The 26,879-nt window shown below is 18.5% G+C and overlaps 4 protein-coding genes across 4 annotated transcripts; 3 read left to right on the top strand and 1 right to left on the bottom strand.

Moving 5' to 3' along the window:
* Positions 1-1,804: 1,804 nt before the first annotated feature.
* G377 (osmiophilic body protein, putative) lies at positions 1,805-9,388 on the top strand (the record flags this gene model as incomplete). Its single annotated transcript, XM_028673484.1, has 1 exon — positions 1,805-9,388. The coding sequence occupies one exon, from the start codon at positions 1,805-1,807 to the stop codon at positions 9,386-9,388; it is 7,584 nt and encodes a 2,527-aa protein (XP_028529932.1).
* Positions 9,389-10,251: 863 nt separating this feature from the next.
* On the bottom strand, positions 10,252-10,767 carry PGAL8A_00470900 (rRNA-processing protein, putative; the record flags this gene model as incomplete). The annotated part of the gene is made up of 1 exon (XM_028673483.1): positions 10,252-10,767. The coding sequence occupies one exon, from the start codon at positions 10,765-10,767 to the stop codon at positions 10,252-10,254; it is 516 nt and encodes a 171-aa protein (XP_028529931.1).
* Positions 10,768-11,369: 602 nt separating this feature from the next.
* Positions 11,370-12,728, top strand: PGAL8A_00470800 (apicoplast dimethyladenosine synthase, putative; the record flags this gene model as incomplete). The annotated part of the gene is made up of 1 exon (XM_028673482.1): positions 11,370-12,728. The coding sequence occupies one exon, from the start codon at positions 11,370-11,372 to the stop codon at positions 12,726-12,728; it is 1,359 nt and encodes a 452-aa protein (XP_028529930.1).
* A 1,974-nt stretch (positions 12,729-14,702) lies between these two features.
* On the top strand, positions 14,703-24,158 carry THO2 (THO complex subunit 2, putative; the record flags this gene model as incomplete). Its single annotated transcript, XM_028673481.1, has 5 exons — positions 14,703-22,666; positions 22,837-22,916; positions 23,017-23,133; positions 23,353-23,455; positions 23,807-24,158. The coding sequence occupies 5 exons, from the start codon at positions 14,703-14,705 to the stop codon at positions 24,156-24,158; spliced, it is 8,616 nt and encodes a 2,871-aa protein (XP_028529929.1).
* Positions 24,159-26,879: the final 2,721 nt, after the last annotated feature.

The raw sequence follows: 26,879 nt of genomic DNA, 5'->3' as shown, positions 1-26,879 counted from the left end.
ACTTTTTTTATTATCCTCTTTTAAACAATATTCTTAAAAATGTATTTCTCTTTATAAAAATTTCATCTTCATTAAAATGATTTATAAAAGTTAAAAATACAATGAATATGATAATATAGATAAAATTAAAGAAATATTACATGAGTATACATAAATCATGTTAATAATGCAAATATTTTTTTTTAGAGAAAAGACAAATTAACAAAAAGAAAAACTTAATACAAATAAGAAAATTATTGAAGCAACTTTTCTTGCAAAAAGACAAAATATAAATATTAACTTAGACATTCCACATTTTTACATTTATATTTCTTTCTATATATTATTAATACAACTTTTTAAAGAACACATTAGTGATTTCGCTGTTTTTTTTTTTTTTTTTTTTTTTTATGACAATTATTAAGAATAAATAAACACTCAGATAAATTATTGATATTTTTTTTTTTTTTTTTAACTTTAAATTATTGTTACACTTAATTTTTTGTGTCAGGTGATAACTGCTAAAGTTCTTTTTATTTTTTTTTAATTATTTTTTCTATGTTTCAAAGAATATCTATATTGAAATTTATTTTACAAAACCTTTCAAACAATTCTATGAACATAGAAAGTTTCACTAATAATTAAAAAAAAAAATAATAAAAAGTAATTGAACATTTTACAGTAAAATTATATATAATTATTTTAGATAAATAAGAAATTCATATTATCTTTAATTATGTGATAATATGTATATATGATCCTTTATATTTATTAGAATATTATTAGCACATATAGATTGTCTATAATACGTATTTCTTTTGATGTCAGGATTTTTCATAAAGTGTATTTTTTTTTTTTAAATTATTAACGTACTCTTTTTTTTTTTTTTTTTTTTTTTTTTTTTTTTTGTGTGTGTCAGGTGCTATCTTATATCTACATTTTTTCATTTCCGAATTTTCCTATTTTTTATTTTTTTTTTATTTTTATTTTTTTATTTTATTTTTTTTTTTTTAAATTTTTATTATGAAGAATATTTATTCATAAAAATTTCCAAAAAAAAAATACATAAAGAAATATATACAAATATACTTATGAATATATATTATATTTACATGTATATGTGTTCATATATATAGTCATAAATTCATACATCATACATATATATTTATATATATATTCTTACGTCAATTGAAAGGAAAAAAGGAAAAACATTTATAAAATTTATTCAAAATTTTAAAATATTCTTCATTATTGTTTTGTTTATAAAATAAATAGATAAAGGTTATTGTAATTTTTAAGTTTTAGACACCTTATAAATATTAAATTTTTTCTATATTTTTTTTTTTATGTAAAACATATTTTATTATTATTTGGTCATATTATATTTAAAAAACAGGAAAAAAAAAATTCTTTTTATTTCATTTTAATTAACTGCCTTTTTTTAAATTCGCTCATATACATTGCTGTTATAATACTATCTTATACACAATAGATTTTTTACATTAAAAGAGAAATCAAATGCATATAGGAATATTTTTAATTCTAAAATTATTTGTTATTATCTTTTTATATGTATTTCTTTAAAAAAGGATATTTCATTTTTTTGTACACATTAAATATATTTTTTTCTAATATTATGTTGTATTAATTATGGTTACATTTTTCTTTTAATAATCCATATCTTAAAACTAAGATGAATGTTTGAACATTTAAGGGTTTTTTTTTTTTTTTTTTTTTTTTTTTTTTTTTTTTATATTTTAAATTTTTTATAACATATTTATATATAAAAAGTTTTTTTTTTTTTTTTTAAATGAAAATACCTAAAATGAAAATAATTTTATTTACTGTTTTATTTCATGTATTTGCTTTTTTTTCAAATGGTGAGAACATACTAAATTTTCAGAAAATAATCAAATTTCTTAAAGAAAGTAATGTCATACCTGATTTCGTTCCTAACATTTTAGAAGAAGCAATTGTAGTAATCCCTCCATATTTGATATATAAGTATAAAGATAAAGTGTACCACTTACACAATGATGTTGATATTTCATTAGATGAACAACCTGAACTTTTTGAGACAGATGGTGTTATGCCAGAACCCTTAGTAGCGGATGGATCAGCAAGCAAGATAATAGAAGGACCAACAATAAAACCAGCATTGGAACCAGCAGGTGACATAGAAGTACCACAAGAAAAACCAGTAGCACATCCGATTGTTCCAGAAGTAGAAACAGTAGATGGAAAAACATTACCCATTGGTGGTGAAGAAGGAAAACTCACACCAAAAGAAGAAGAACTAGTAGACATAAATGAAGAAACAGGAATTGGGGTGCCCAAAGAAATAGCTGAAAAAGAAGCAAAAGAAAAAGTAAAAAAAAAGAAAAAAAAAAAGGTTGAGTTTAAACTTCCAGAGTATACAGAACCAACTACTTCTGATAAAGAAAAAAATACTGTTTTATATTTATCTAATAGAGGAACTAAATTTACATTAAAAGAAATAATTGAATATAAAGAAAATGAGAAAGTATTTAAGAATTTAGAGAAAGGATATGCTATTTTTTATAAAAATTCCACAAAGGCTGAGCTAAGAGATAATATTTATAATGTAGATACATATGAATATAAGGATTTTATAAATGCTCTACATATTTTATTTAAAGAAAGCAATGAAAAATATTACACAATAAATAATATACCTAAGGAAGATTTAATATTTTTTTTTAAACGTTTATATATAAATGTCTACTATTCTTTAAAAAGGTACTTATTTTTTATAGGATATAATTTTGATGACTACGTTTATTCTGTTGATAATTTTTCATTAGATAAATTTTTAAATGATTATTTTTTTCTAACTGATAGCAATTATGGTGATAATGGATCATTCGAAAATATAATAAATAAAATCAAGTATTCAACTACTGCAAAGGACAAATTAAGTTTAAAAAAAATAGAAGAATCGATTAAAAACTTTCTGAGTATGAATAATTTAAAAGTTTTAGATTTAAGATTATTTCATCATTTGTTTTCAAGAAATTATATTTTAAATTATAGTGAAAATGATTTAATTAAATTTACAACGGATATTGTAAACATTACACAAATAGGCATATCTCCACGAATTATTGCTGCAATTTTAAAATATTTATTAGAAAAAATAAATATAACTCTAATGCCTTTATATCCAACACACTCAAAGTATGATTATAGGCTATTAATTGAAAACAACGATTTATTAATATATACAGAAATGATATATAGAGATTTTTTAAAAAACTTTCACACATATGATTTAATAAGAAATGAAATTTATCCAAGAAGTTTTGATGAAATATTTCAACAAAATCCATGGTTATATGAAATACATTCTGATTTTGATAGTACATACGATTTTTTATCAATAAAATATAGCCTAATTTTATCTGATAATATAATGTTGATGCTAGGTAATTATTTCAATGGTAATGAAAAAATTAGAGGATTGATAAAAAAACACAAAGAATCATCAAAAATTGATACATTAGATAAATTTTTAAATGAACTGATAAATTTATTTGAAAAGGAAAAAACCTCCATCCCTCCAATAGCAGTAATGGGACATTCGGAAAGGCCTGTTGAAAGAAGATTAAGCGAATTACAAGCACATGAAGAGGTAGAAGAAGAAGAAGAAAGAAGAGAAAATTTAATGGAAAAAATAAAAAAAAAAGAGGAATTAAGAAAAAAAATAGAGTTAGAATTGGAAGAAGAAAGAAAAAAAAAGTTACAAGAAATAATAGAAAAAAAGCAAAAAGCTGAACAAGAAGAAGAGGAATTAAATGATAAAAAAGAAAAAGAAGATGAAGCAGCAATTAAAAAATTAGAAGAAGAAGAAGAAGTAGCTGAAGTGTTACAAGATGCAACTTTTGATAGAGAATATGAAGAAGATTATAAATCAGAATTAGAATTTGCAAAAACACGTAAGGGTGCTGGTATAGATGATGATGCACCTGAATTTTTAAAAGAAGCTTTGGCTAAAAGAGAACCTGATTCATTTTATTATAATCATGCAAAAAGTTTCTTAAAAAAAAAAATTGAGGAAGTTTATAATACCCATGTAAATTCTGGATATAAATTTGTTACAGATCTAGGTAGGAAAATGGAAGATATAATTTACGAATTAGAGGTAACTGTTTATCCTGATTTTGACGAAGTTAAAGAGGAAGTAATACAAAATTGTAACGAATCTTTTGATAAATTGAAAGGTAAAATTAAGGATAAAGAAAGTCAAAAAAATATAGATACTTATAAAGGAGAAATTGAATCAGAATTTACTGAAATTCAAAAAAAAACAGATGAAAAATATGTAATAATGGAAAATTTATTCATAGAAAAGCTAAACAAGTATAAAGCTGATACTGTAAGTTTATGTAACAAAAAGTTTTATAGTAATTTCAGGAAAAATTTAGGAAAAAAAAAAATGAAAATGTTAGAAGAATTCAGATATTTTTACAAATATTCACTTAGATTTGTAAAAGATTTAACTAAAATTGAAGAGACAGAATATTCAAAAGTGCTTACAGATATATATTCAGAAAACAAAACTAAATATAAAGAGGAGTATTCAAAAAGCAGAAGATTAATAGAAAAGAGTTTAGATGCCGCATATAAATATGAACTAAATGAACACTTCAAAAATGTAGAAGCTATTGTTGAGAAGAATATTCAAGAAGTTAGAAAACATGTCGTAAGTAAAGTAGATCATATAATTAAAGAACTACATAATGAAATGCATGTTGAATTACGAATAGAAAGGATAAGACTTAACAATGAAAAAAAAAAGATAATTGAAAAGTTTAATAAATTAGTTCAGGATGATAAAAAATTACCAGAAGATTTAAAAGTATTGGAAAGTAACTTAAGTGGAATTTCTAGTGATACTCCTGGTAAAGCAGAAAAAGAAATGGCATTAAATAAAGAAATAGGAGTTTTAAAAGAAACAATGGAAACAAATAAAAAGGAATTAATTAAATGTCGATCAGATTTTAACACCATTTCAGAAGAACTTGATAAAATAAACAAAAAAATAGATATTATATATGAACAAAATAGAAATTTTATGTTAATGAAATATGATATTATTAAGGAGTATAAAGTGAGTAAAGGAAAAACTGAAATATTTGTAGTAAATTCAGACAAAGTGTCTGATATATATAGATCTATAGAAAACATAGTTAAAGATTCCATTTTGACTTTAGATGAATTAAAATTCGAAGAAAATGATTTGAAGAAAAAAATAGAAATACTTCAAGAAAAAATAGAAGATACTACTTTGGATATAGAAATTAGAGAAAAATTATTTGAAAATTTTTCTGATGGAGAAAATACTACAAAATATGATTTGAAAAAAAAAGAATTAGTAGCTTTAACTACTGAAATAAATCAATTTAAAGAAAAATTGGAGATATCAGAAGTAAAAAGAGAAATCATATTGGATGAATTACATTATTTGACTCGTGATAGTATATCTGAAATACCTGACTCTTTGAAAATACTGTTACCAAAAGAATCAGATATAATTGAAAACAAACCATTTGAAGACTTCATTGAATCACTTAATGCTGAATTAGGGGCAGAAAATAATGCATTTAGGAGATTAGTTATGACATTTGATGAATATGTACATGATTATGATGACGACCTAATTTTTGTTTATAATTTCTTAAAAGTTTTAAATGATGAAAACAATATGAGAGAGAAATTTGATGCTGGTTTCCATAAGATTCTTAATACACATTTTGAAAAAGTGACGGGATTTTACAATGATCTTAAAAATTATTTTGAATTGAGAAAAAAAGCAGAACTGGAAGAAGATGACAAAGATACATTAAATTATTTAGAAAGAAATATTATTCATTTAGAAGATTTTTTAGAAAAAATGAGAAATGGTGTTCATATTCCTGATTTAAGCTACATTATAACAAACAATGATATTTTTACTAAACAAATAAAAAATGAAAAACCAGAATTACTTGAAGCTTATACACCATTATTAGCAAAATATAAGGAATTAGAAAAAGAAGGAATTGCAATCAATGAAAATTATGATGAACTAATTTTTTATGAAAATAATTATAATCTTGATTCAGAAAAAGTAGTTTGGTACAAAGGAATTTTAAAAAAATACTTACAAAGATCTAAAAATTTATATCAGAAGTCTTATGATCATAACGAAATATCAAGAGTAGACATAACAGGTATAATGGATAAAAAAGTAGAAGCATATTTAGCAAAACCAATATTATTGCAATATGGAGGTGATATATGGGGAGAACCCTATGAGAAAAGGCATTTAAGAGTAATTGTAGATGAGAGAAAATTTCCTTATGTTTTGAAGGAAATAAAAGATGATTACGTTTTAGATAAAATAATTAATACTAATTTGAAAAAAATAAATAAATTAAAAGATTTAAAAGATTATATGAACGTAAAATTATATAATATCATAGAAGAAAAAGATAAAAAGTTATATTTATTTGAAAAATCTGAAATTGATGAGCTCAAATTAATAAATCATGAAGGAAAATTAATTGAAGGTAATTTAAAAAATTTGTTTTCTCATATAGAATTTCCAAATATAAATTTGAAAATGTACAGAATAATAGATTCATTATCATCGTTTATAAAAAATACACAATTTAGTTATGATTCCATAATAGAAATTATAAAATATTTAAAATCAAATAAAAAGGAAATTCACATTAGAGATATAATAAGTCTTAGTGAAATTATATTGGAAAATTCAAATATTTTTTTCATTCGATCGGATGTTTTAACCATTTATATTTGTTCTATTTTAGAATTATTGGGAATTGAAGTCAAAACTAAAGATATCCAAGATAAAGATATTAAATCGAGAGTTTTAATTTATGTGAATTTACTTAAAAGTTATCATTATGAAAAAGTAAGAATAAGAGATGAAATTAAAGATTATGTTATTAAATATTTGATCCCTAAAAAGGAATTTGAAGTTTTAAATTATAGCCCACAATTATATGATTTTATATTAGCCATAAATGAAAGCTTAGATGGTAATCCAAAAATTTATGAAACGTTTAAGGAGAAATCTCATGAGTTTCATTCAAAAATAGTTTATGCTATCAAAAAAGGAATTGAAGATTTTATGGTTCATGTAATTACAACAATAATAAACGATAACCCAAAATTGAAAGAAGAGGAATATTTTGATGATAATTATAATAATATAGAAAGAGATAGATTTAATTATTCCAATTATGTTTGGAAGAGAGTAGATTTAGATGAAGTATTAACTCTTTATTTTTATGTTATAAATCCAGGACTTAGAATTCTTCTACATAACTATTTTATAAAAGCTGACATTGAGTGTTGGAGAGAATATGAAAATTTTGATTTTAAGGAGCTATTATTCTTTTTAAATAGTGAAACAGTAAAGGAAGATTTTAAAACTTATATGAAATCACTCAATTTTTTTGAAATACCTCCGTTAGTTATCCTTTTGAGATTTTTTTTTGATGTGAAATTTAAACATTTATTTACATTTGATAAAATAAAAGAAGTTATTGAACCTTATCTTTCTAGTCAAATATTTAATGAAAACACTAAACTTATGATAGCTAAACTTATATATTCCTTTTTCGTTAGATTGAATTATCATTCTGTATCTTTCTTCGATAGTGATTTAATTAAACTTATAGATAAAAGTGATATAAAAATATTAAATCTATTTCACAATGTTTTAAATAAAATAAATTATATTTTGTATTGTAAAAATGAAAAATTATATTTAGAAAGATATGCACCAACCAATGTATTATCTAATAAATCCTTTAAATTAGATGCATTAAAAATTTTCCATGAATTCTTATCTACACTACCTGAATATATAAAGCGTCCATTAGTCAATTTTTTTGAAACTGATTTTATAGAAACATTAACTGATCTATTATCTGATTTTTTTAAGTATGCAAAAACATATTTAGATATAGGTACAAACATAGATTCATTTGAATCAGAAGATTCTAATAAGATTGAAACATTTTTTAAATTAAGTTATGTTTTTAGCAAAAATAAAAATATCATTGAAGACACATATGAGAAACTAATTGAAAATAAGCCATACTTCAAGGATATGCCTATTTTATATTCTAGAAAAATAAAGTATGATCATTCTAATGAAAAACTTATATATGAAAATGAATTAAAGTTAGAAGATATATTTGACGAAAAATCACTCAAATTATTATTGGAAATGTTATTCAAAGAACATTTTACATTTTCAGATTTGAATAAAATGTTTGGTGAATTTATGAAAAAAAATAGTTTTGTATTCCCTAAATTTGAAAAATTAAAACAAAAAATAATTCTAGATGGAAATGAGAAATTTTATTTGAATATTTATAAATATCTTTATGATAAATTTCAACTTTTAAATATTCCACAGCCAATACATGAATTATTTTATCTGTTTATAAAAAAACTATTAGATTACTCTCTCACTCCTATAAAATTAATAGATGATGAATTGCAGGAATCTTTTAACACTGAAATACAAAATAAATATCTTAGATATTGTAACTTCTTGGATAATTTGTTTAAATGCTTATTTAATTTTTATTATTATGATGAATCATATCATTGTGAATCATTTGGATTTTTTACTAATGAAGAGGTGCCACTTGAACAAAAACTTTTAAAACTTATGCAAACACCATTTATAGATATACCTGAACCTACAAAACATAATCCTTTACAAGAAGAATATAAGATTGATAATGATCAAATAAATTTAGATTTCTTAAAACAGTTTATTCCATCCAGTGAATCTATGGAAAAAGAAGAAATTGATGCAGAAATTTTCAAATTAAGATATTTTGTTATAGAAATTACGAAATTCATATTACGCACTGTATTATCAAAAATGCCTCCTGATTATTTAATAGACATGGAATATGATACTTTGAATATGGATATAGATGATATAATTTCAAATATGCATTCATTTTTTAAAGAAGTTCGCAAAATTAAAGAACCTGATGAACCAGAAGTACCTTTAGTACCTGACTCAAAAGGATCTGTAAGCAACTTTAACAATAATAGTGATGGAAACGTTAAATTTGAAAATCTAAAATATTATTTTAATAATTATTTAATAGAATATTTTTTAAAAAACAATATGATATTTAAACATTTTAGTGATTTTATCAAAAATATTGACAAATTTAAACAATATTTTCCCACTTTATCTGAATTATATTTATTTGTTGATAAGCGCGTTAATATTATCAATTCCCTTCATAATCCATACTATACAAAAATGGCAAAAACACAAACTATTATTCAAATTTTTGTAGATACTTTTAAAAGTTTTGGAATAGAACTTTATGAATTATAAGATATGAGAAAATTTTCTTATAAAAATATAATCATGTATAGTGATATTTTTATAATTCTGCATAATTTCTGTTAATTTTTTTTGTATTCTATTTTATATTTTAATATTTGATATATATACATACATAAATACATACATACATACATACATATATATATACATATTAATGTATCCTATAATAATATGAATAAGAAAATAACTTCTCAGTAATACAAACATGTTAAAATTATGATTACAATTTTATTTCTTTAATTATTATTCAAATAAAGATAGTCTAATATATTTGAATAAAAATATAAAAAAAAAAGGAAATAAAAAATTTTAATTAATATGTAGAATGTTATATTTTTATATAAAGTTCCTCTTTAAACGCATTAAAAATATTAAAAAAAAATTATTCTACATAAAATTTAATTAAAAACGTATAAGTAAGATTAAAAGGAAAGTAAAAGTTTTAATTTGTAAATTTATAACAAAAGATACAAAAAAATAATAAAAAATAATAATAAAAAAAAACAAATATAATACAAAGATAAAACAAAATAAAAAAATAAAGTTAAAATCAATCTTTAAATAATATACTTTATTTTTACATTTTTTAAGTTGTAACGATAAATTATTAAAAAAATATATTATAAAAAATCATATTTTTTTTTCATTTTTCTATTAGTGTATCTATTACTTGTAAAATTCATAATATTATGCTTTAAATGCTTTTGTTAATATAATTCATTTATTAGGGTTTACTGTACTAATGAAACTCTTTTAAATAGAAAGACTTCACATATTTTTTAAAAATTAATAAATGTGTTATTTGCCTATTTATATTGAATTATATTTTTATTAAGAGTTCTTTATTATATTTATTTTTTCATTTTTAACAATTGTTTTCTTTGCTTTTTAACAAAAGATTTCCCTCCTATATTTTTCTCTGTCTGAATTTTTGTATATTTTTTTATACACCATTTCTTCATGTTTTTGTCTTTTTCTAATAAATTTAAAGCAGATAAACATCTTTTTTTTCTTCTATTGGATGTATGTAATGATTGCGATTCCTTTCCTTCACCAACTTTTATTTTGTCATTACTATTAACTAATGTAGCTACTTGAAAAAAATCTGGCATTTTTTCATCTTTTTTTATTTTATGATATTCATTTACTGTATACATATTTTCATGTTGAAGTAACTTCCATTGTAATTTTAATTCATCTGTTTTTTCATTTTTCTTCATATTTCCCCATTCATCTAAATAATTCTTTTTTTTTTCTTTTTCTTTTTTTTTATTTTCTATTATATCATTTACATAATCTAAAACGGATAAAGGTTCAGGAGTAACTGCTTCTAAAATATTTATTCTTTTTTTATCTAATTGAGTCATCTTTTTTATATTTGAACAAATCAAATAATCCTTATACTTAATTATACATATTTATGTATTTTTTTTTTTTTTTTTCTGTTTTTCTCCTTTTTTACTGATAACAAATAACAAATTTTAAAAAAATATCATTTAAAAATATATTTTAACAATAATCATTAAAAAAAAAATTTTTTTATTATATAAATTTTGTATAAATAAATAAGCAATATTAAAAATAAAAATTCTATATATATTAAGATGCTTACTTTTTTTTATAAAGTTTAAAAAAAAAAAAAAATTATATTTTCTTTAAAATTATAAATTGTTCAAAATTAAATAATATCTTTGTTTTAAGTAAATATATATATATATATTCCTGTATCACTATATATTTTTAGAAGAAATGATAAAATATTATCTTTAAAAAAAAAAAAAAAAAAAAAAAAAATTAAAAACATATGTTTTGTATATCAATATTTCTAAATTAAATATATATATTAAAAAATTTTTTTTTTAATTCAAAATTTTTAAAGATTTATATTTTTATTATATAATTTTGATTTGATTATTTTCTTTTTTTTTTTTTTATTTTCTTGATATATTAACACTACAAAAAAATATGAATGAATAAAACATTAACAAAGTTTATATATATGTTTCTTCTTCTTTTATTTGTAAAGATAAAATGTCATTTTTTAAAGGAAATTAATAATGTTGCACTTTTAGATTCTAAATATTTCTACATTAAATTAAGGAGAAGAAATAATAGAAATGTATTACATTTTTGTTTTATTGAAAATAACATAAAACGAAATATAAAAAAAAAAAAAATTTGTAAAAAAAAATTAATTTTATTAAGTGATTATGTTACAAATGAAGATGGGAAGTCTTATAATGAAAGTACAAAAAATAAGTATATAAGCCAAACTTTTGAGGGAATTTCTATTTATCCTTTAAAACAAGAAGATAAGGAAAATCCATTAAGAACAAAAATACCTGCAAATGAATTTAAACCAAAAAGAAGTTTAGGTCAAAATTATTTAAAGGATGAAAATATAATTCGAAAGATGGTAGATGCAGTTGAATTAGATATTAATGATTATTTCTTTTTCAAAAATAGTAAGGTTAATGTTGAAAAAAAAAATGAACAAAATTGTAAGAAGGAAAAAAATGAAAATGAAAAAAATAGTGAATGTGAAAGTTTCGAAAAACATAATTTTGAAAGTATAAAAAATAAAGGAAAAGGAATAATAGAATTGGGTTGCGGCTTAGGGCAAATTAGCAAATTTTTATTTAGAAAATATCCAAATATGACAGGAATAGAAATAGATAGTAGAGCATTGTCAATAATTAGTAGAACAATGCCAGGATTTGATTTTATTCATGATGACGTATTACAAGTAAATTATAGAGAATTATCATTAAATAAAAAGACAAAGTTAACTGTTATTGGAAATTTACCATTTTATATAACTTCGCAAATATTATTTTGCTTATTAGATTTTTATAAATATATAGAACAAGCAATAGTTACTATTCAATATGAAGTAGGACAAAGAATAGTAGCTAAACCTAATAATAAAAATTATTCTATTTTAAGTATACTTTTTAGTTTATATTCTAAACCTTATTTGCTTTTTAAAATTCCTAGTAAAGCGTTTTATCCTGTTCCGAAAGTAGAGGCTGCGGTTATGAAGATTATTTTTAAAAAAGAAGATTTTAATTGTAATTTACTATTTTTAAAACAAATTTTAAGGTATGCATTTCAGCAAAGAAGAAAAAAGTTAAAATCAAGTTTAAAGCCATTGCTTAATCAATATAATATTAATCAAATTCCACAATCATTTATAGACCTCAGACCACAACAATTACTTCCATGTCAGTTTATTGAACTTACGAATATTTTATTTCCGTTAAATATATATCCTTTTGATCAAAATATTCAAACTAAAGTCTGGAGAAAAAAAAAACATGGAGAATAAAATATATATATTTACATATATACATTTATGAAAAAAAAAAAAGAAATCAAATATTTGTATATAAAAATAAGATATAAAAAATTGTTCATTTTTTATAGCTTTTTTTTTTTTTTTTTTTTTTTTTTTTTTGTGTGTGTGTGTGTGTGTGTAGATAGTAAAATTTTTTAATTTTTTTTTCTAAAAAACAAACTCATTTTCAATGAAACAAAAGTCTACATATCTTAATATATAATTTCTAAATTGTAAAAAAAACTAGAAAGAAAAAAAAAAAAAAAATGAAAAGAATTTGTAAAGATATTTTTAATTTAAAATTATTTTCATTTTCAATTTTTAAATAAAAACATAAAAAAAAAGAAAAAATTATGAAGGAAATACTCCATATAAAAAATGAAGTTTCAGAAAAAAGTTAAAGTTTTTTATTAAATTGAAACATATAAAATCTGAATACTGCATTATAAATAAACTAGGATTAGTAATAAAATTAATGTAACTAACATACTTCTTAGTAAAATGTAAACATGAATACAATGAATGAATAGCAAAATAAAATTAGAATACATTTATAAGAAAAGTTAAAATCATTTCAATTTTTGATATAATACTATTAAATATAGCAACAATATAATTAATAATATTAAAAGGTAGATATGATTTATTAAAAAAAAATAATTTAAGAGGTTTTGCATATGATGAAGTAATTAAATAGTTTTTGTTGGGAGAACAATTCTTTAAATGAAGTTACTATTCTTGTATTATAAAAAAGGTAAAAAATTAAAATAAAAAAGTATATTTTCTGTCAATTTTACAATGCAAAAAAAAAAAAAAAATTCAACAAAAAGTTGTCATTCTATAAATTTATTCAAAGGAATTAAATTTTTTCTTATTTTGATTGCTTATTTTTATTTTATTCTTTTATTTTTTATGAAATATTCTATATATATGTTACATTCTAAAAATAAAAATATCTTAAAAACAAAATTTTATGTATTTTTCAATTAGTAATTTTATTAATTTTTATGATAAATTTAATAGGAAGGAATGGGAAATATCTATAGTTTTACTTTTTTTTTATATTTTTTCCTCAAAAATTGAAACATATTTAGAATAAAAAATATTTTTAGCTATTATTTCTACTTGTTTTTTTATCTGTTTTTTTCCTTAAAAATATTTCTTTAAATTTAACAATATAGGAAAATGTATATTATATTTTTAATAATGAAAAATATGATGGAGTTGTATCATTCATTTAAATGGATATATGTGAAAATTATTTAAATTTTCAGTTTTTATCATTATGTTGAAAGAAAAAAAAAAAAAAAAATGTTTATAAATATTTGATTTTAAAATATAAATGATTTTCATTATTATTTAAAAAAACGTAGTTTTCATAATTATAAAAATTTTATAATCCAATATATTTATTATAAAATTAATAAAAAAAAAAAAAATTGAAGCAAAAATAAAATGAAAATACAAATAAAAAAAAAAAAAAAAAAAAAAAAAAAAAAAAAAAAAAAAAAAAAAAAAAAAAAAAAGAATTCACACACGTTATCCTTATCTTGATGAAATTTTCTAATTTATATTTATTTGTTTTTATATTTTTTATTTTATAAAAATTTTTTTATATAACTTTTTTTAATCCTGTTTAATTATATATGCATATATATATTTTAACAATAATTTCCTTTTAATTTAATTCATTTATATATAATTATAATTTTTATTTCTTTTTTTTTTTTTTTTTAATATCAAATAATTTTTTTTTAAATGTATTTTATACTTATTTTAAAATTTTTAATTCATAAAAATTTAATCATGCATTATTTACAACATATTTATATAATATATATATATATATCTAAATATTCTATCATTTCTTGTGTTTTTATTTATTTATTTATTTTTTTTTATTACATCTCTTTAAATTTTTGTATATTTTGTTAATTTGTGTTTTTATTTTATATTTTTTTTTAAATGGATAAATTCGATTTATTTAATTATAGAGTTTTACTTTTAAATGAATTCAAAGAAAATGAAATTGTAAATAATTTTTCAAATATTAAAGTAAAATATGAAACTAAATTGTTAAAATTACTTGAAAATATAAAAAATAATTATATAAATAGTAACAAAAATGATGTAGAATATGTGAGTAACGAAAATAATGAAGATAAAATAAATAATAATATAAATTATGAAGTTGAAAATAATAATAGGGGAGAATTAATTAATAAAAATGACGTTGATCATTTAGTTAATAAAAATAAGGATATAGATGACTTAAGTTATTTATCAAACGAAAATTATCAAAAAAATTATAAAAGAAAAAGAAGTGAAAACTCTTATGATGAAATTGAGGAACTAAAAAAAAAGAAAACAGGAGATTTGATAGATGAAACAGCATATTTATTAAATGAAATAGGAAGTAGTGAAAATATAAATTCTTTAAATGAATACATAAAATTTGATGATGATTTCAAGTTTTTAAATCAAAAAGATTACTTATTTGAAATTCCAATAAAAGAACATTGTGATATGAAAAATATTTTTACCAATTTTTTTGATGAAATTAAAAATAAAAATTATGTAAATATTTGTAGAAAAATATATTTAGAATCAGTAAGAAGGAATCTTAAAAAAATAGAAGCAGAATCTTACATTTCTCATTTTCTTTTAGCAAAAGATTGTTTTAATAAATTAAAAAGTGATTTATCTTTGTTTTATTTTGATTTTTTTTTGTGTATTTTAAAAGGATCAGTAACAGTTGATAGTGGAATAAGTTTTATTGTTGATGATTTAATAAGTGTCCATCATAATATTTTTGAGAAATTAAGAAATATTATAGGTAGTAAAGATTTTTTCGAAAAAAATGTTGTAAATGAGAAAGAAAGTATAAAAGAAAAGGAAGAGTTATTAAGAAGATATATAAACGCACCTTTTAAAGAAATGATCTTAAATAGTATACATTATTTAATAGAAATAATAGATAATTTAAAAGAATATGATAAGGATCTATATATTAAATATAAAGATATTTTAGCAAAATGCATAACCTCCTTAGAAAAAAATAAAGTAATATGTTATAAGGAAGCAGCTACTTATATTGAATGTAAAAATTTTGATAAGTTAAATTTATTTAATAAAGAACTAAATAAGTTAGTTACAAAAATGAAAACAAAAAATATATATAGTATTTCAGTTTATAATTTAATAAGAGAAAATGTAAATGGATATTCAAAAATAATTTTTTTGTTAGAAAATTTTTTTTCTAATAATAAGAAAAGTGGAACTAATCAAAAAAATATAATTTCAAATTTATTTTTAAAATATAAAAATAAAAAATATAACTCTAAAAAAAAAAAAAAAAATGAATTAATTAAGATGAAATACAAAGATAATGATCTTCACACATTTAATAATACATTATCATCTACAATAACAGAAAAAAAACCAATTAAAAACAATAATGAACAAAATTTAATTAATAATATTACATCATTTAATGATAGTTTTGTTGAATATTATAATATAAAAACAGATGATACGAAATTAGAAAATGATGTAGATATAAATAAACAAGGTAACTATAAAGATATGGAAAATACAGGGAGAGAGGATTTTTTCATTAAAAATGAAAAAAAACATAAATCTGAAAATGAAGATAAATATAATAGATATATTAAAAGAAATAAAAAAAAGTGGAAGAGACATTTGAATTGTTATTATTGTAATGATTTAATAAAATTAAAAAAAAATATTTTTTATATATCAGGGTTACATAATTTATGTCCACGTAGAATTTTATCAATACTATTATTTTATTATGAACAAAATGTAAACAGTGAAAAACAGCTACTTCCTTTGTTTTATTTATATTCTAAAGAAACTATAACGGATATAATAATATTGGAATTGAAAATAAGAAATAACTATTTGAAAGATATTGAAAAAGAAGAATTGCTTAAATTAAAATTGATTAATAAAAGTGATGATATAGAAGAAAATTATCAGTCTAAGTTTCTTTTTAATGCTAATAATTTTTTTAGTTTTAATTATTTTAAAATGTGCTCTATATTAATATTAAATGATTTATTAAATATAAATGTTTTTTATTCACATATATTACCAAATGATTTATTATTAAAAAATGCATTCGAAGAATTATATAAAAAGTTTTATAATGATTACGAAAGTTCACATTTAAATAAATTGTCTTCTTTTTTTTATTACAACATTCCATTTAATATAAATAAAATATATGATTTATGTGAAAAAGTGAATAAATATTGTTTGAAAAATAAAAATAATGATAAAATGAAAATAAATAATTTAGAGGATAATTATAGTGACATTCCTACTTGTACAGATATTTTTATAAGTAATAATGATAATAATACTAATACTAATAATAATAGCAATAATATTAATAATAATAATAATAACAATAATAACAATAATAATAATAATATTAATAATAATGATAATAGTCATAATAATATTAATTACAATGATAATAATAATACTACTACTAATAATAATACTAATAGTAATAATAATAATAATATTAATTACAATGATAATAATAATACTAATAATAATGATAATAACCATAATAATATTAATTACAATGATAATAATTATAATACTAATAATAATAATGCTAATATTAATAATAATATTAGCAATACTAATACTAATAATAATAACAATAATATTAATAATAATATTAATAATAATAATAATGATAGTAATACGAATACTACTAATAATAACAATAATATTAATAATATCAATAATATTAATAATAATTATAATGATAATAATATTAATAATAGTAATAATGATAATAATGATAATAGTAATAGTTATAATAAATATATAGACAATAATAATATTAATAATTATAATAATGATAATAATATTAATAATAGTAATAATAATAATGATAATAATATTAATAATAGTAATAATAATAATAATAATAGTAATAATAGTAATAATAATAATGATAATAATATTAATAATAGTAATAATAATAATAATAATAGTAATAATGATAATAATGATAATAGTAATAGTTATAATAAAAATATAGACAATAATAATATTAATAATAATACTAAAAGCATAACTAAAATTTTAGAGGAAAGTGATCCTTTCTTTATTTATGATTCTGTTTTGAATTATTTGTTAAATACAAAAAATTGTGAATTAAAAAAGAAATATGAACAAAATATAGAATTAAATAATAAGGATGCAATAGAAGTTTATTTATTTGACATGTTAAATAATAAATCTAATAACAAAGAAAATTTTATTAAAAATTTGATTGAAAGAGAAATTAAGATAAGGATGGAAATAAATAATTCGAAATATTCATCTTATGTAAATTCATATAATTATTTATTTTTAGAAGAAGATAGTTATTTCTTTATTTTAAGTAGAATATTTTTTATGAAAAATCCGAAATTTTTATTTTTGTCTTCATTAATTGATTTAAATGCATGGTATTTTATAAAAAAAATTTCAAATCATATGGCTACTTATAAGTGTAATCCTTTTTTAAATTATTATGTTAACCTCTCTTTATCTAAGTTGATAAATTATGTTATCTCTTCATTTGAAAAGGTTTACTTAAATAACAGTGCAGATAATAATAATTGTAATCATATAGAACCTTCATCTTGTATTGATGAAAAAAATTCTTCATGTAGATGTAAAAAAAATTATATATCATATAATGGAAATAGTTTTGTAGAATATAATGAGACTCATTTGAAAAATGAGGAAGGAAATGAAAAAGAAAATGAAATAAAAAATAAAGAAGAGATAAAAGATTCAAATAAGTATTATTTTAGCGATTATAATAAAAGAAATAAGAAAGTTAGATTATTAAATAAAGCGAGTTCAAGTAATGCATGTTTCTTTTGTAATATTGATTTATGTTCTTATAAATTGTGTAGTTATGAATGCATTAAAGTTATAAAAAGAAACAAAAAATTTTTTCAAAATTTATTTAAAAATGAAAAAAAAATTGAGATTAAAAGGAAAAAAATTAAACAACTAATTAAATTAAATAGCATTAGAATCATGAAAAATGAAAGAAAAAAAAAATTGGGAAGAAATAATATAAAAACAAAAAGTTTTATTATTTTTAAAAAATTAAATTCAATTCTTTTTAATAAAGGTTCTCAAAATGGTTCTCCATTATTTTCTATTAATCATTTATCTGATTCTTCTTTATCATCATCTGTTTCATCAATAAACAATAATAGCAATTTATCATCTGTTGAAAATTCCTGTTTAAATAAAACAAGAAACATAAAAAGCAAAAAAGAAAAAAAAAGTAGTGATAATTTATTGAATAATTCTACAAATAGTGGAAATATGAAAAATATCCATTTAAATTTTGATACATTTTTGAATTTTTTTATTTCAAATAAAGAAAAAAATAGTTACATAAAAAAAATTAAAACAATTGATGATTTTTTTGAAAGGATATTAATATTTTTAAAATATTTAGGTTATTTTGGTTATATATATAAATCATTAATAAAAAAAATACTAAATATTTTATGTGCTTATGTAAAAAAGTTGAATGTTAACTCTAATAATTTTCATAAAAATTTTGATAATTTATTTGTAAAATTTCTTTTTTTTTGTTTAATTAATGATGATGAAGAAAGCAAAAATATTAATGAGGAAATATGGAATATATTAAGTTTAATTCCTGTCTCAAAAAGATATAATATATATCTCAAGTTTTTTAAAAAATTAGAAAAATATAAGAAGGATATTTCAAAATTAAAAAATATAAATGATAGTAATAACAAATCAGAAAATTCAGTGGTTGAAAATGAACATAATTCTATAAGTAAAGTATCTAATGAAAATATAAATTTATTAAAAAATGAAATAAATAATAGCATTTCAAATGTGAATGTATCTAAATATATAACTAAAAATTGCTATTCAGTAGCAATATTGTCTAATATTAACTTTGAAATAATTAAAAATAAATTGAGAAAAATAATAAAAAGAATAACATCTGATATATTAAAAGATAGATATAATGCTAATGTTCAAAATATGCTAATGCAATTCACGAAATTAATTAATTTAAATCCTTTTGTCGCATCTGAAGTTATTTTACAACAATGTGAACTCTTTGATAGTAATATGATTATAACATTATCAGAATCAATAAAAAATATACATAGTTTATCGAGTGATATATTTCTGTTTAAAATTATTGAGAGACAACAGTTATTAAATGTTAATAGTTATCAATTAAGTAAGCAATGTAATAATAACAATTCAGATACTTTTGAAAATTCTATTTTAAAGCCAAAAAAACTTATAAATCTTTCATTAGTAAGTGCAAAATTTTTATCAAAACACCCATCTGTTGAAATTTATCCTCTTATTATTTCAATTATAAAAAGAATATTTTCTGAATTTCACACAACTGATGAGCTTTTTTTAAGGGATAAAAATTTTGTATATAATAAATTAAGAAATGACAAAATTAAACATCTAGAAAAGTTTAATTTAAACTCTAAATTAAATGAAATTAGCGTTCCTAATTCCGATATCCTTAACATCAACAAAGATATCAAAAAAGAAGAATTAGAAAGTAATAAAGATGAAAAAAAAGAGGATAATGAAAAAAATAATCAAGAAAATAAAGAAGATGATATAAAAAAAAATATTAAAGAAAAACAAAACATGAGTAATGATGAAAAAATACAAAAATTTAATAAGGAAGAACAGGAGGATAATAAGGATGAGAGAGAAGAAAATATAAAAAAAGAAGAATCTAAAAATGATGTGAACAAATTTAAAGAAGATATTACAAATATCACAAATGAAAATAAGGAATTTATTTTAAATGATACGAGTAATTTATATGATGATATTTATAATGGTATCAGTAATAATATATTATATAATCATAAAAACGAAGATAAAATAAATAATGAGACAAGTGAATTAAAACTATCAATTTTAAAAGCATTAAATAAAAAATATCCAAATGTTATGACTGGTTTTATATTTGATTTAGATTATATTCAAAAATTGATTGAAATATATGGTGGGACTAATGCATGCGTAGATGTTCAAGAGTTGAATGAAGATCAGTTGAATGCACAATGTGGATATAAATTGTTAAAAGAAGAAATTATGATTTTAGAGAATAATTTAAATTTAAATATAAATAATACAGATTATGAGTACATAGAAAAAGCAGAATTAGAGGATGAGAAATTAAAAAAATTGTGTATTAAAAATGCAACTGAGACTTTAATAAATCCAAATATAATTTATTTGATTTTTTTTATTTTATCAAAATTAAAAGTTGAATATTTATTTGACAGTAATACTAGTAATTTAAGAAATTTATCTTCTTTGGTAGATAAAATACATGGTGTTTTATTGCAATTTATTGATTTTCTTCAAAATAATTGTGATCCATCTATATATATATCATTTATTCCGAATATTTCAGAAATTTTTGAATTTTTTGATATTTCTCAATCATTTCATATAATTAGATTTTCATTCCCTTTTTTTAATGAAGAAAAAAATAAAGAATCAGATAATTTATTGGATGAATTAAGCAAGTCTACATGTATAAATGATGAAAAAACTAAAGATGTGAATTATTACAAAAAAAAAATTGAAGTAAAATCAAGTAATATAGCAGGTGATAAAAATAGTAAAAGTTCAGTTAGCAATACGGTTAATGTTGTAAAAGAAATAAAAATGGGAGAAAAAACAGGTTTAAATAAAATACAAGAAAATATGAAAGAAGAAAAAAAAAATGAAAATTGTTTTGATAGTAAGAAAAGTAATAACATTGATGATAGTAAAATGGACAATCAAAATAATGAAATAAGTAAAAATAATAACATCGAAGGTGTGAAAAAGAATGAATACGATTCTAGCTTTAACTATTTAAATGAATATAAATGGAAGAAACTATTAATGCCTATTATTGAAAAATATTTAAATGTAGAAAATTTAAATGGGATAAATATTGATTTTTACTTAACTTATTGGAGATTAAGTATAACTGATATATATGTACCACATAAACAGTACATAAAAATTTTAGAAATATATGATACACATATAAAAAAACTAGAAAAATTTTCTGAAGAAAATAAAAAAAATGAATATAAATGGGTTTATAAAAAAATTAAAAAGTTACGTTTAAGAAGATCAAATATAAAAAATGAATATGATTATCATATAACTCACACGAAAAAAATAAAAAAATTTTTATCTCATATTGTAGAACATTGGGTGAATCCTCAAGAAATTGGTTTAAATACTTTTGTTGCCTTTATTAAATATTTAATTGCACCAAGGATATTAAATAGTGAAAAAGATGCTTTATTTTGTTCAAAATTTATACAGATATTGTTAGAATTTCACACACCTTTATTTAATTTATGTGTTTTAATTTATGTTTTTACAAAAATGTTAATGCCACTTATTAATGCGTGTACTGAAAAAGAGGCATTGAATATAGGAATTTTTTTTAATGATTTTTTTTCATATATATACTTATTATGCGATGATGTTAAATATTTTACAAATGTATCAGATAAAAATCCTTGTTTTAGTTATACATTAAATTTTCAATCAAAAGACACAATAAAACATTCATGCATAGTAGATAAAGTATTCAAATGGGAAAGAGTTATTGTTTCTTTACTTTTTGAAAATAATAATTCTGAAAAATCATGGATTAATTCCAAATCTGTTGTTATTTTTTTATTTCGTTTTTTTAACTGTTTTCCTTATTCAACGAAAATTAAAAGTTCAATAAAAACAAATTTACAAAAATTACAAAATTATGCTCAGAATCAAGGCTGGAAGGATATTGTTATATCTATCAATAGTTTAATAACCATAATGGAAAGGAATAAGTAACTTTTTTTTTTTTTTTTTTTTTTTTTTTTTCTTCAATATTTTATACATTTACTGACAAAAAAAACCTTATTTATAAATGAACATGTACATAAATTTTCCTTAATATTCATTTATAAATAAATAGAATTTCATAAACATTTTCTAAAATTTTACATTTCTTTTTCAGAAAAACTATAACAAATGAAAAAAAAGAAGAAGTAGAAATTAAAAATCAAGAAAATAAAACAAATTCTTCAAGAACGAACGGTATTTTATATATATATAAATGTATATAAATATATATATATATATATTTATATATATATATATTAATATAAATTTCCTTTTTTTTCTTATATATTTGTAGCATCTTTTGTTAATGTAGATAATAATATAACAATGAATCCCTTTAATACATCCAACTCAATCCAAATGAATTCCAATACTTCTTTTATTCCAGTTTCTAAAAATATATATAACCCAAGTAAATACATCATGAAATATTTTTATTTTTTATTTTTATTATATGAAGTTAAATGAGACAAAAAAAAAAAAAAAAAAAAAAAAATTGAGAATAATATGTATAAACGAATAAAATGAATTCCAAAAAAGAAAATTATAATTTCCTCACTATATATATATATATATTAAACAAAATAAAAATTTCTGTTTATATATATGTATTTTTTTTTGTTTTTTTTAGGTATATTTCCTGTTGCTCAAAATCATGTTAATATGTCTTCAAAACCATATATAAAAGAAAATAATTTTAACAATAAAATTGTTTCTTCTCAAGATCAAAATAAGTAATTTATTAAAAACAAACATTAAGTTCATGCAAATATTATTTGTGTAATTTACAATATATATATATATATAATTTTAATTAGTAAAAATTTTAGAGAAAATATTAATAAAAAAAAGTATTCTTATAAATTTCGTGAATAAAATAAATTATGGAAAAATAAGAAAAAAATTTAAATTTAAATTATATAAATACTTTGTGTATATCAAAATAATTCACTAAAATATTTTTATGATTTTTGAAGATTTAATTAATTTTTTTTTTTTATATACATTTATTATTATAAGTCTTTATAAAAAAAAAGAAAAAAGACATATAACATGATTTTTTTTTTTTTTTTTAATTCTTTCAGCGTAATTTCACTATCGACAAGAAATTCAAATTTAATGAATAATAATAAAGACAATAGTAACAAAAGAAGAGAAGTTTTCAATAATAATATAAGAAAAAATTTAGATACATATCAAAATTCACAAAATGCATTATCACATATGAATGACAAAAACATTGTTAACAAAAAATTAAGAGTGGATAATCGTAATTTAAAAAACGAAAATATAAATTATACAATGTCTCAAAATTTTGTCAATATTCCTTCATATATTCCACCACCAATTAATGATATACCACAGAACAAAGTATTTTCAAATATTCACAATCATATAAAAAATAATAGAAATTCAAATAATTATTGCAGAAGATAACTTTCATATATTTTTATAAATAATATAAATAAAGTTTTTAATTGTATATTTGATTTAATTTTTTTTTTTTATTTTAAAAAGATATTCGACTTAATATATTTTAAGTTATAGTAATTTTAAAGTTATTTAAAAATTATTTTATTATTAGAACTGGAAACATTTATATATATTTCATTTATATATTTCTTATATTGTTTATTGTGTTATTAAAAATTTTTTTTTTTTTTTTTTTTTTTTTTTTTTAAAAAATTTTTTTTTTTTTTTTTTTTTTTTTTTTTTTCATTGAAATATAAAAAAAAAAAAAATTACGATATTTTTAACAATTCGTTTAAGTTATTAAATTAAATATTTACATATATATAAAATAAGAAAACTCTTTATTATAAATATTTGTAAATCATATTTAGAGTAAAAAATTAAAAAAGTGATTAAAATTAATGTTAAAAATATAAAAAATATTTAATAGATAGTATATTTAATAATATTTTATCTTAATTGAAAATTAATTCTTATTTTTATAAGAAAAGAAAGAATTCACACAATTATTAAAAATCCTTTAATTATGAGATAATATTTACCCATTATAAATATAATAGAAAACATTGTATTTTTTTTTTTTTTAAACAACTTAAATATTTTTTATATTTCCTTGTAGACCAACTATAAAGGGATATTTTTTAATGAGGAAAATATTATAAAATATTATTGTAATTGATATGAAAAAAGTCATAAATGTATATATATATATACATATATGAATTAAATAAGAGGAAAAATGTAACTTTTTATAATGATAATCATTAAAAATTAAAAAAAAAAATTTTAATTCGATAATTAATAAAAGGTAAAAATATAAAGAAAAATCAGAAAATTATTTTACCTTAAAAGGTAAATAACAAAGGAGATGGGGGATACTATTTTTTTTAATACTATTGTTTTTTATAAAATAATATTTATGTATATATTTGATATCTAATGTAACACACATTAAAAAAAAATAACAGATAAAATTACTAAATTTAAAAATATAAAAACATTAAATTTTTTTTCAATATATAATAAACTGAAACAATGTATTTTTTTTTTAATGAGTTTTTTTTTTTTTTTTTTTAAATTTTAGCCATTTGCAACATTAAATTGAATGAAATTAAAAATTATTTTCCACTTGAATACATTTTTTCAAAATTTTTTTTTAAACAAAATTGTGATACTTCAGTATTTTTTTATTTTACAAATTTTAACGTATCTCCTTTTGTCACTATATCCCTTATATTTTATATATAAAAATTAAAATATTTTCATTATTTATTAATTATAAAAGAAAATATAAAATATATACAATGAAAAAATAAAAAAAAAAAAGAGGGAAGAGTAAATTATTTGTATAGTTTTATATTTATTAAATATTTCATTGTTTTATTAAAGTATTATTTATATATATATATATATATCATTATGTTAAAACAGTGTCGAAATAAAAAAATTTTATATAATTGCATGCACATATTTTTATATATACAAATATTTAATGAAATATAAAAATTTATCAAGAATAAACTATGAAATTTATGTGAAAAAAAGGGAAAGTTATAACAAAGATATTCATAAACTCTTAGTGCATCTATTTTTATTTGATCGATTAAAGGAAACATTATGAGACATATTATATAAATAATGAAATAAAACAGAGAAATGATCTCTTTTATTACTAAATAAATGTTTGAAATAAAATTATTCAAAAAAAAAAATACACATTTGAGTTAAAAAGAGACATATATGAATTACAAAAATGTAAACTAAATTAAAGAAAAAAAAAAAAAAATTAGAAAAATTCATCTATGAATTTAAAAAAAAAAAAAAATAAATAAAACAGAAAATACAAAAAATACATTTCATTAAAAAAATAAAAACAAGTATTAAAACAAAATTACATAAATGTATATAAAACATAAAATTACATAAATTCGAAAATTCTGTTAGATGAATATACTACGTAAATACTCGTAAACATTATGTTAAATGTTCTGCAAATATTTAGTAAAATATTTTTTACTAAAAGAAATACATATAAATTATATATATGAAATTATTTGTAACATTATGAATTTTATATATATAATTTTATAAAATTTTTATCTAAAATCTTTATATATAACAAATGGCATATTAGATATATTTTTTATATTAAGTATATGAACAAACATATTTTATATTCTAGTATTTTTTTTTAAAAATATTTTTTTTAAATTATAAATGTTTAATTTTAATTAATTTTTATATAAAACATCTCATAGTTTCAATATTTATTATATTGTTAAACATACATATATACACTATATATATATATATATACACTATATATATACACTATATATATATACACTATATATATATACACTATATATATGTATATGTATATATATATATATAGATATAGATATATATATGTATATATATATATATATTCTTTTTTCGTAATATATAAAATAATATTAGAAAACGAATTATTACATTAATTAAAAAAAAATCGTATAAAAAAAAAAAAAATAAAATTATTTATCCATAAACAACAATACACATATATATATATTTCATGTTTTTTTTTTTTTTTTTTAATTTTTAATATGTTTATGTGATTTTGTTCTAATTTATTAGACTCATCTCTGAACAATTTATGTATTTATTTAATTCTTTTTTTTTTTTTTTTTTTTTTTTTTTTTT

This window comes from Plasmodium gallinaceum, assembly GCF_900005855.1.
Source record: "Plasmodium gallinaceum strain 8A genome assembly, contig: PGAL8A_v1_130, whole genome shotgun sequence".
Classification (NCBI taxonomy): Eukaryota; Apicomplexa; class Aconoidasida; order Haemosporida; family Plasmodiidae; genus Plasmodium; species Plasmodium gallinaceum.
This window is presented reverse-complemented; position numbering and strand designations above follow the sequence as displayed.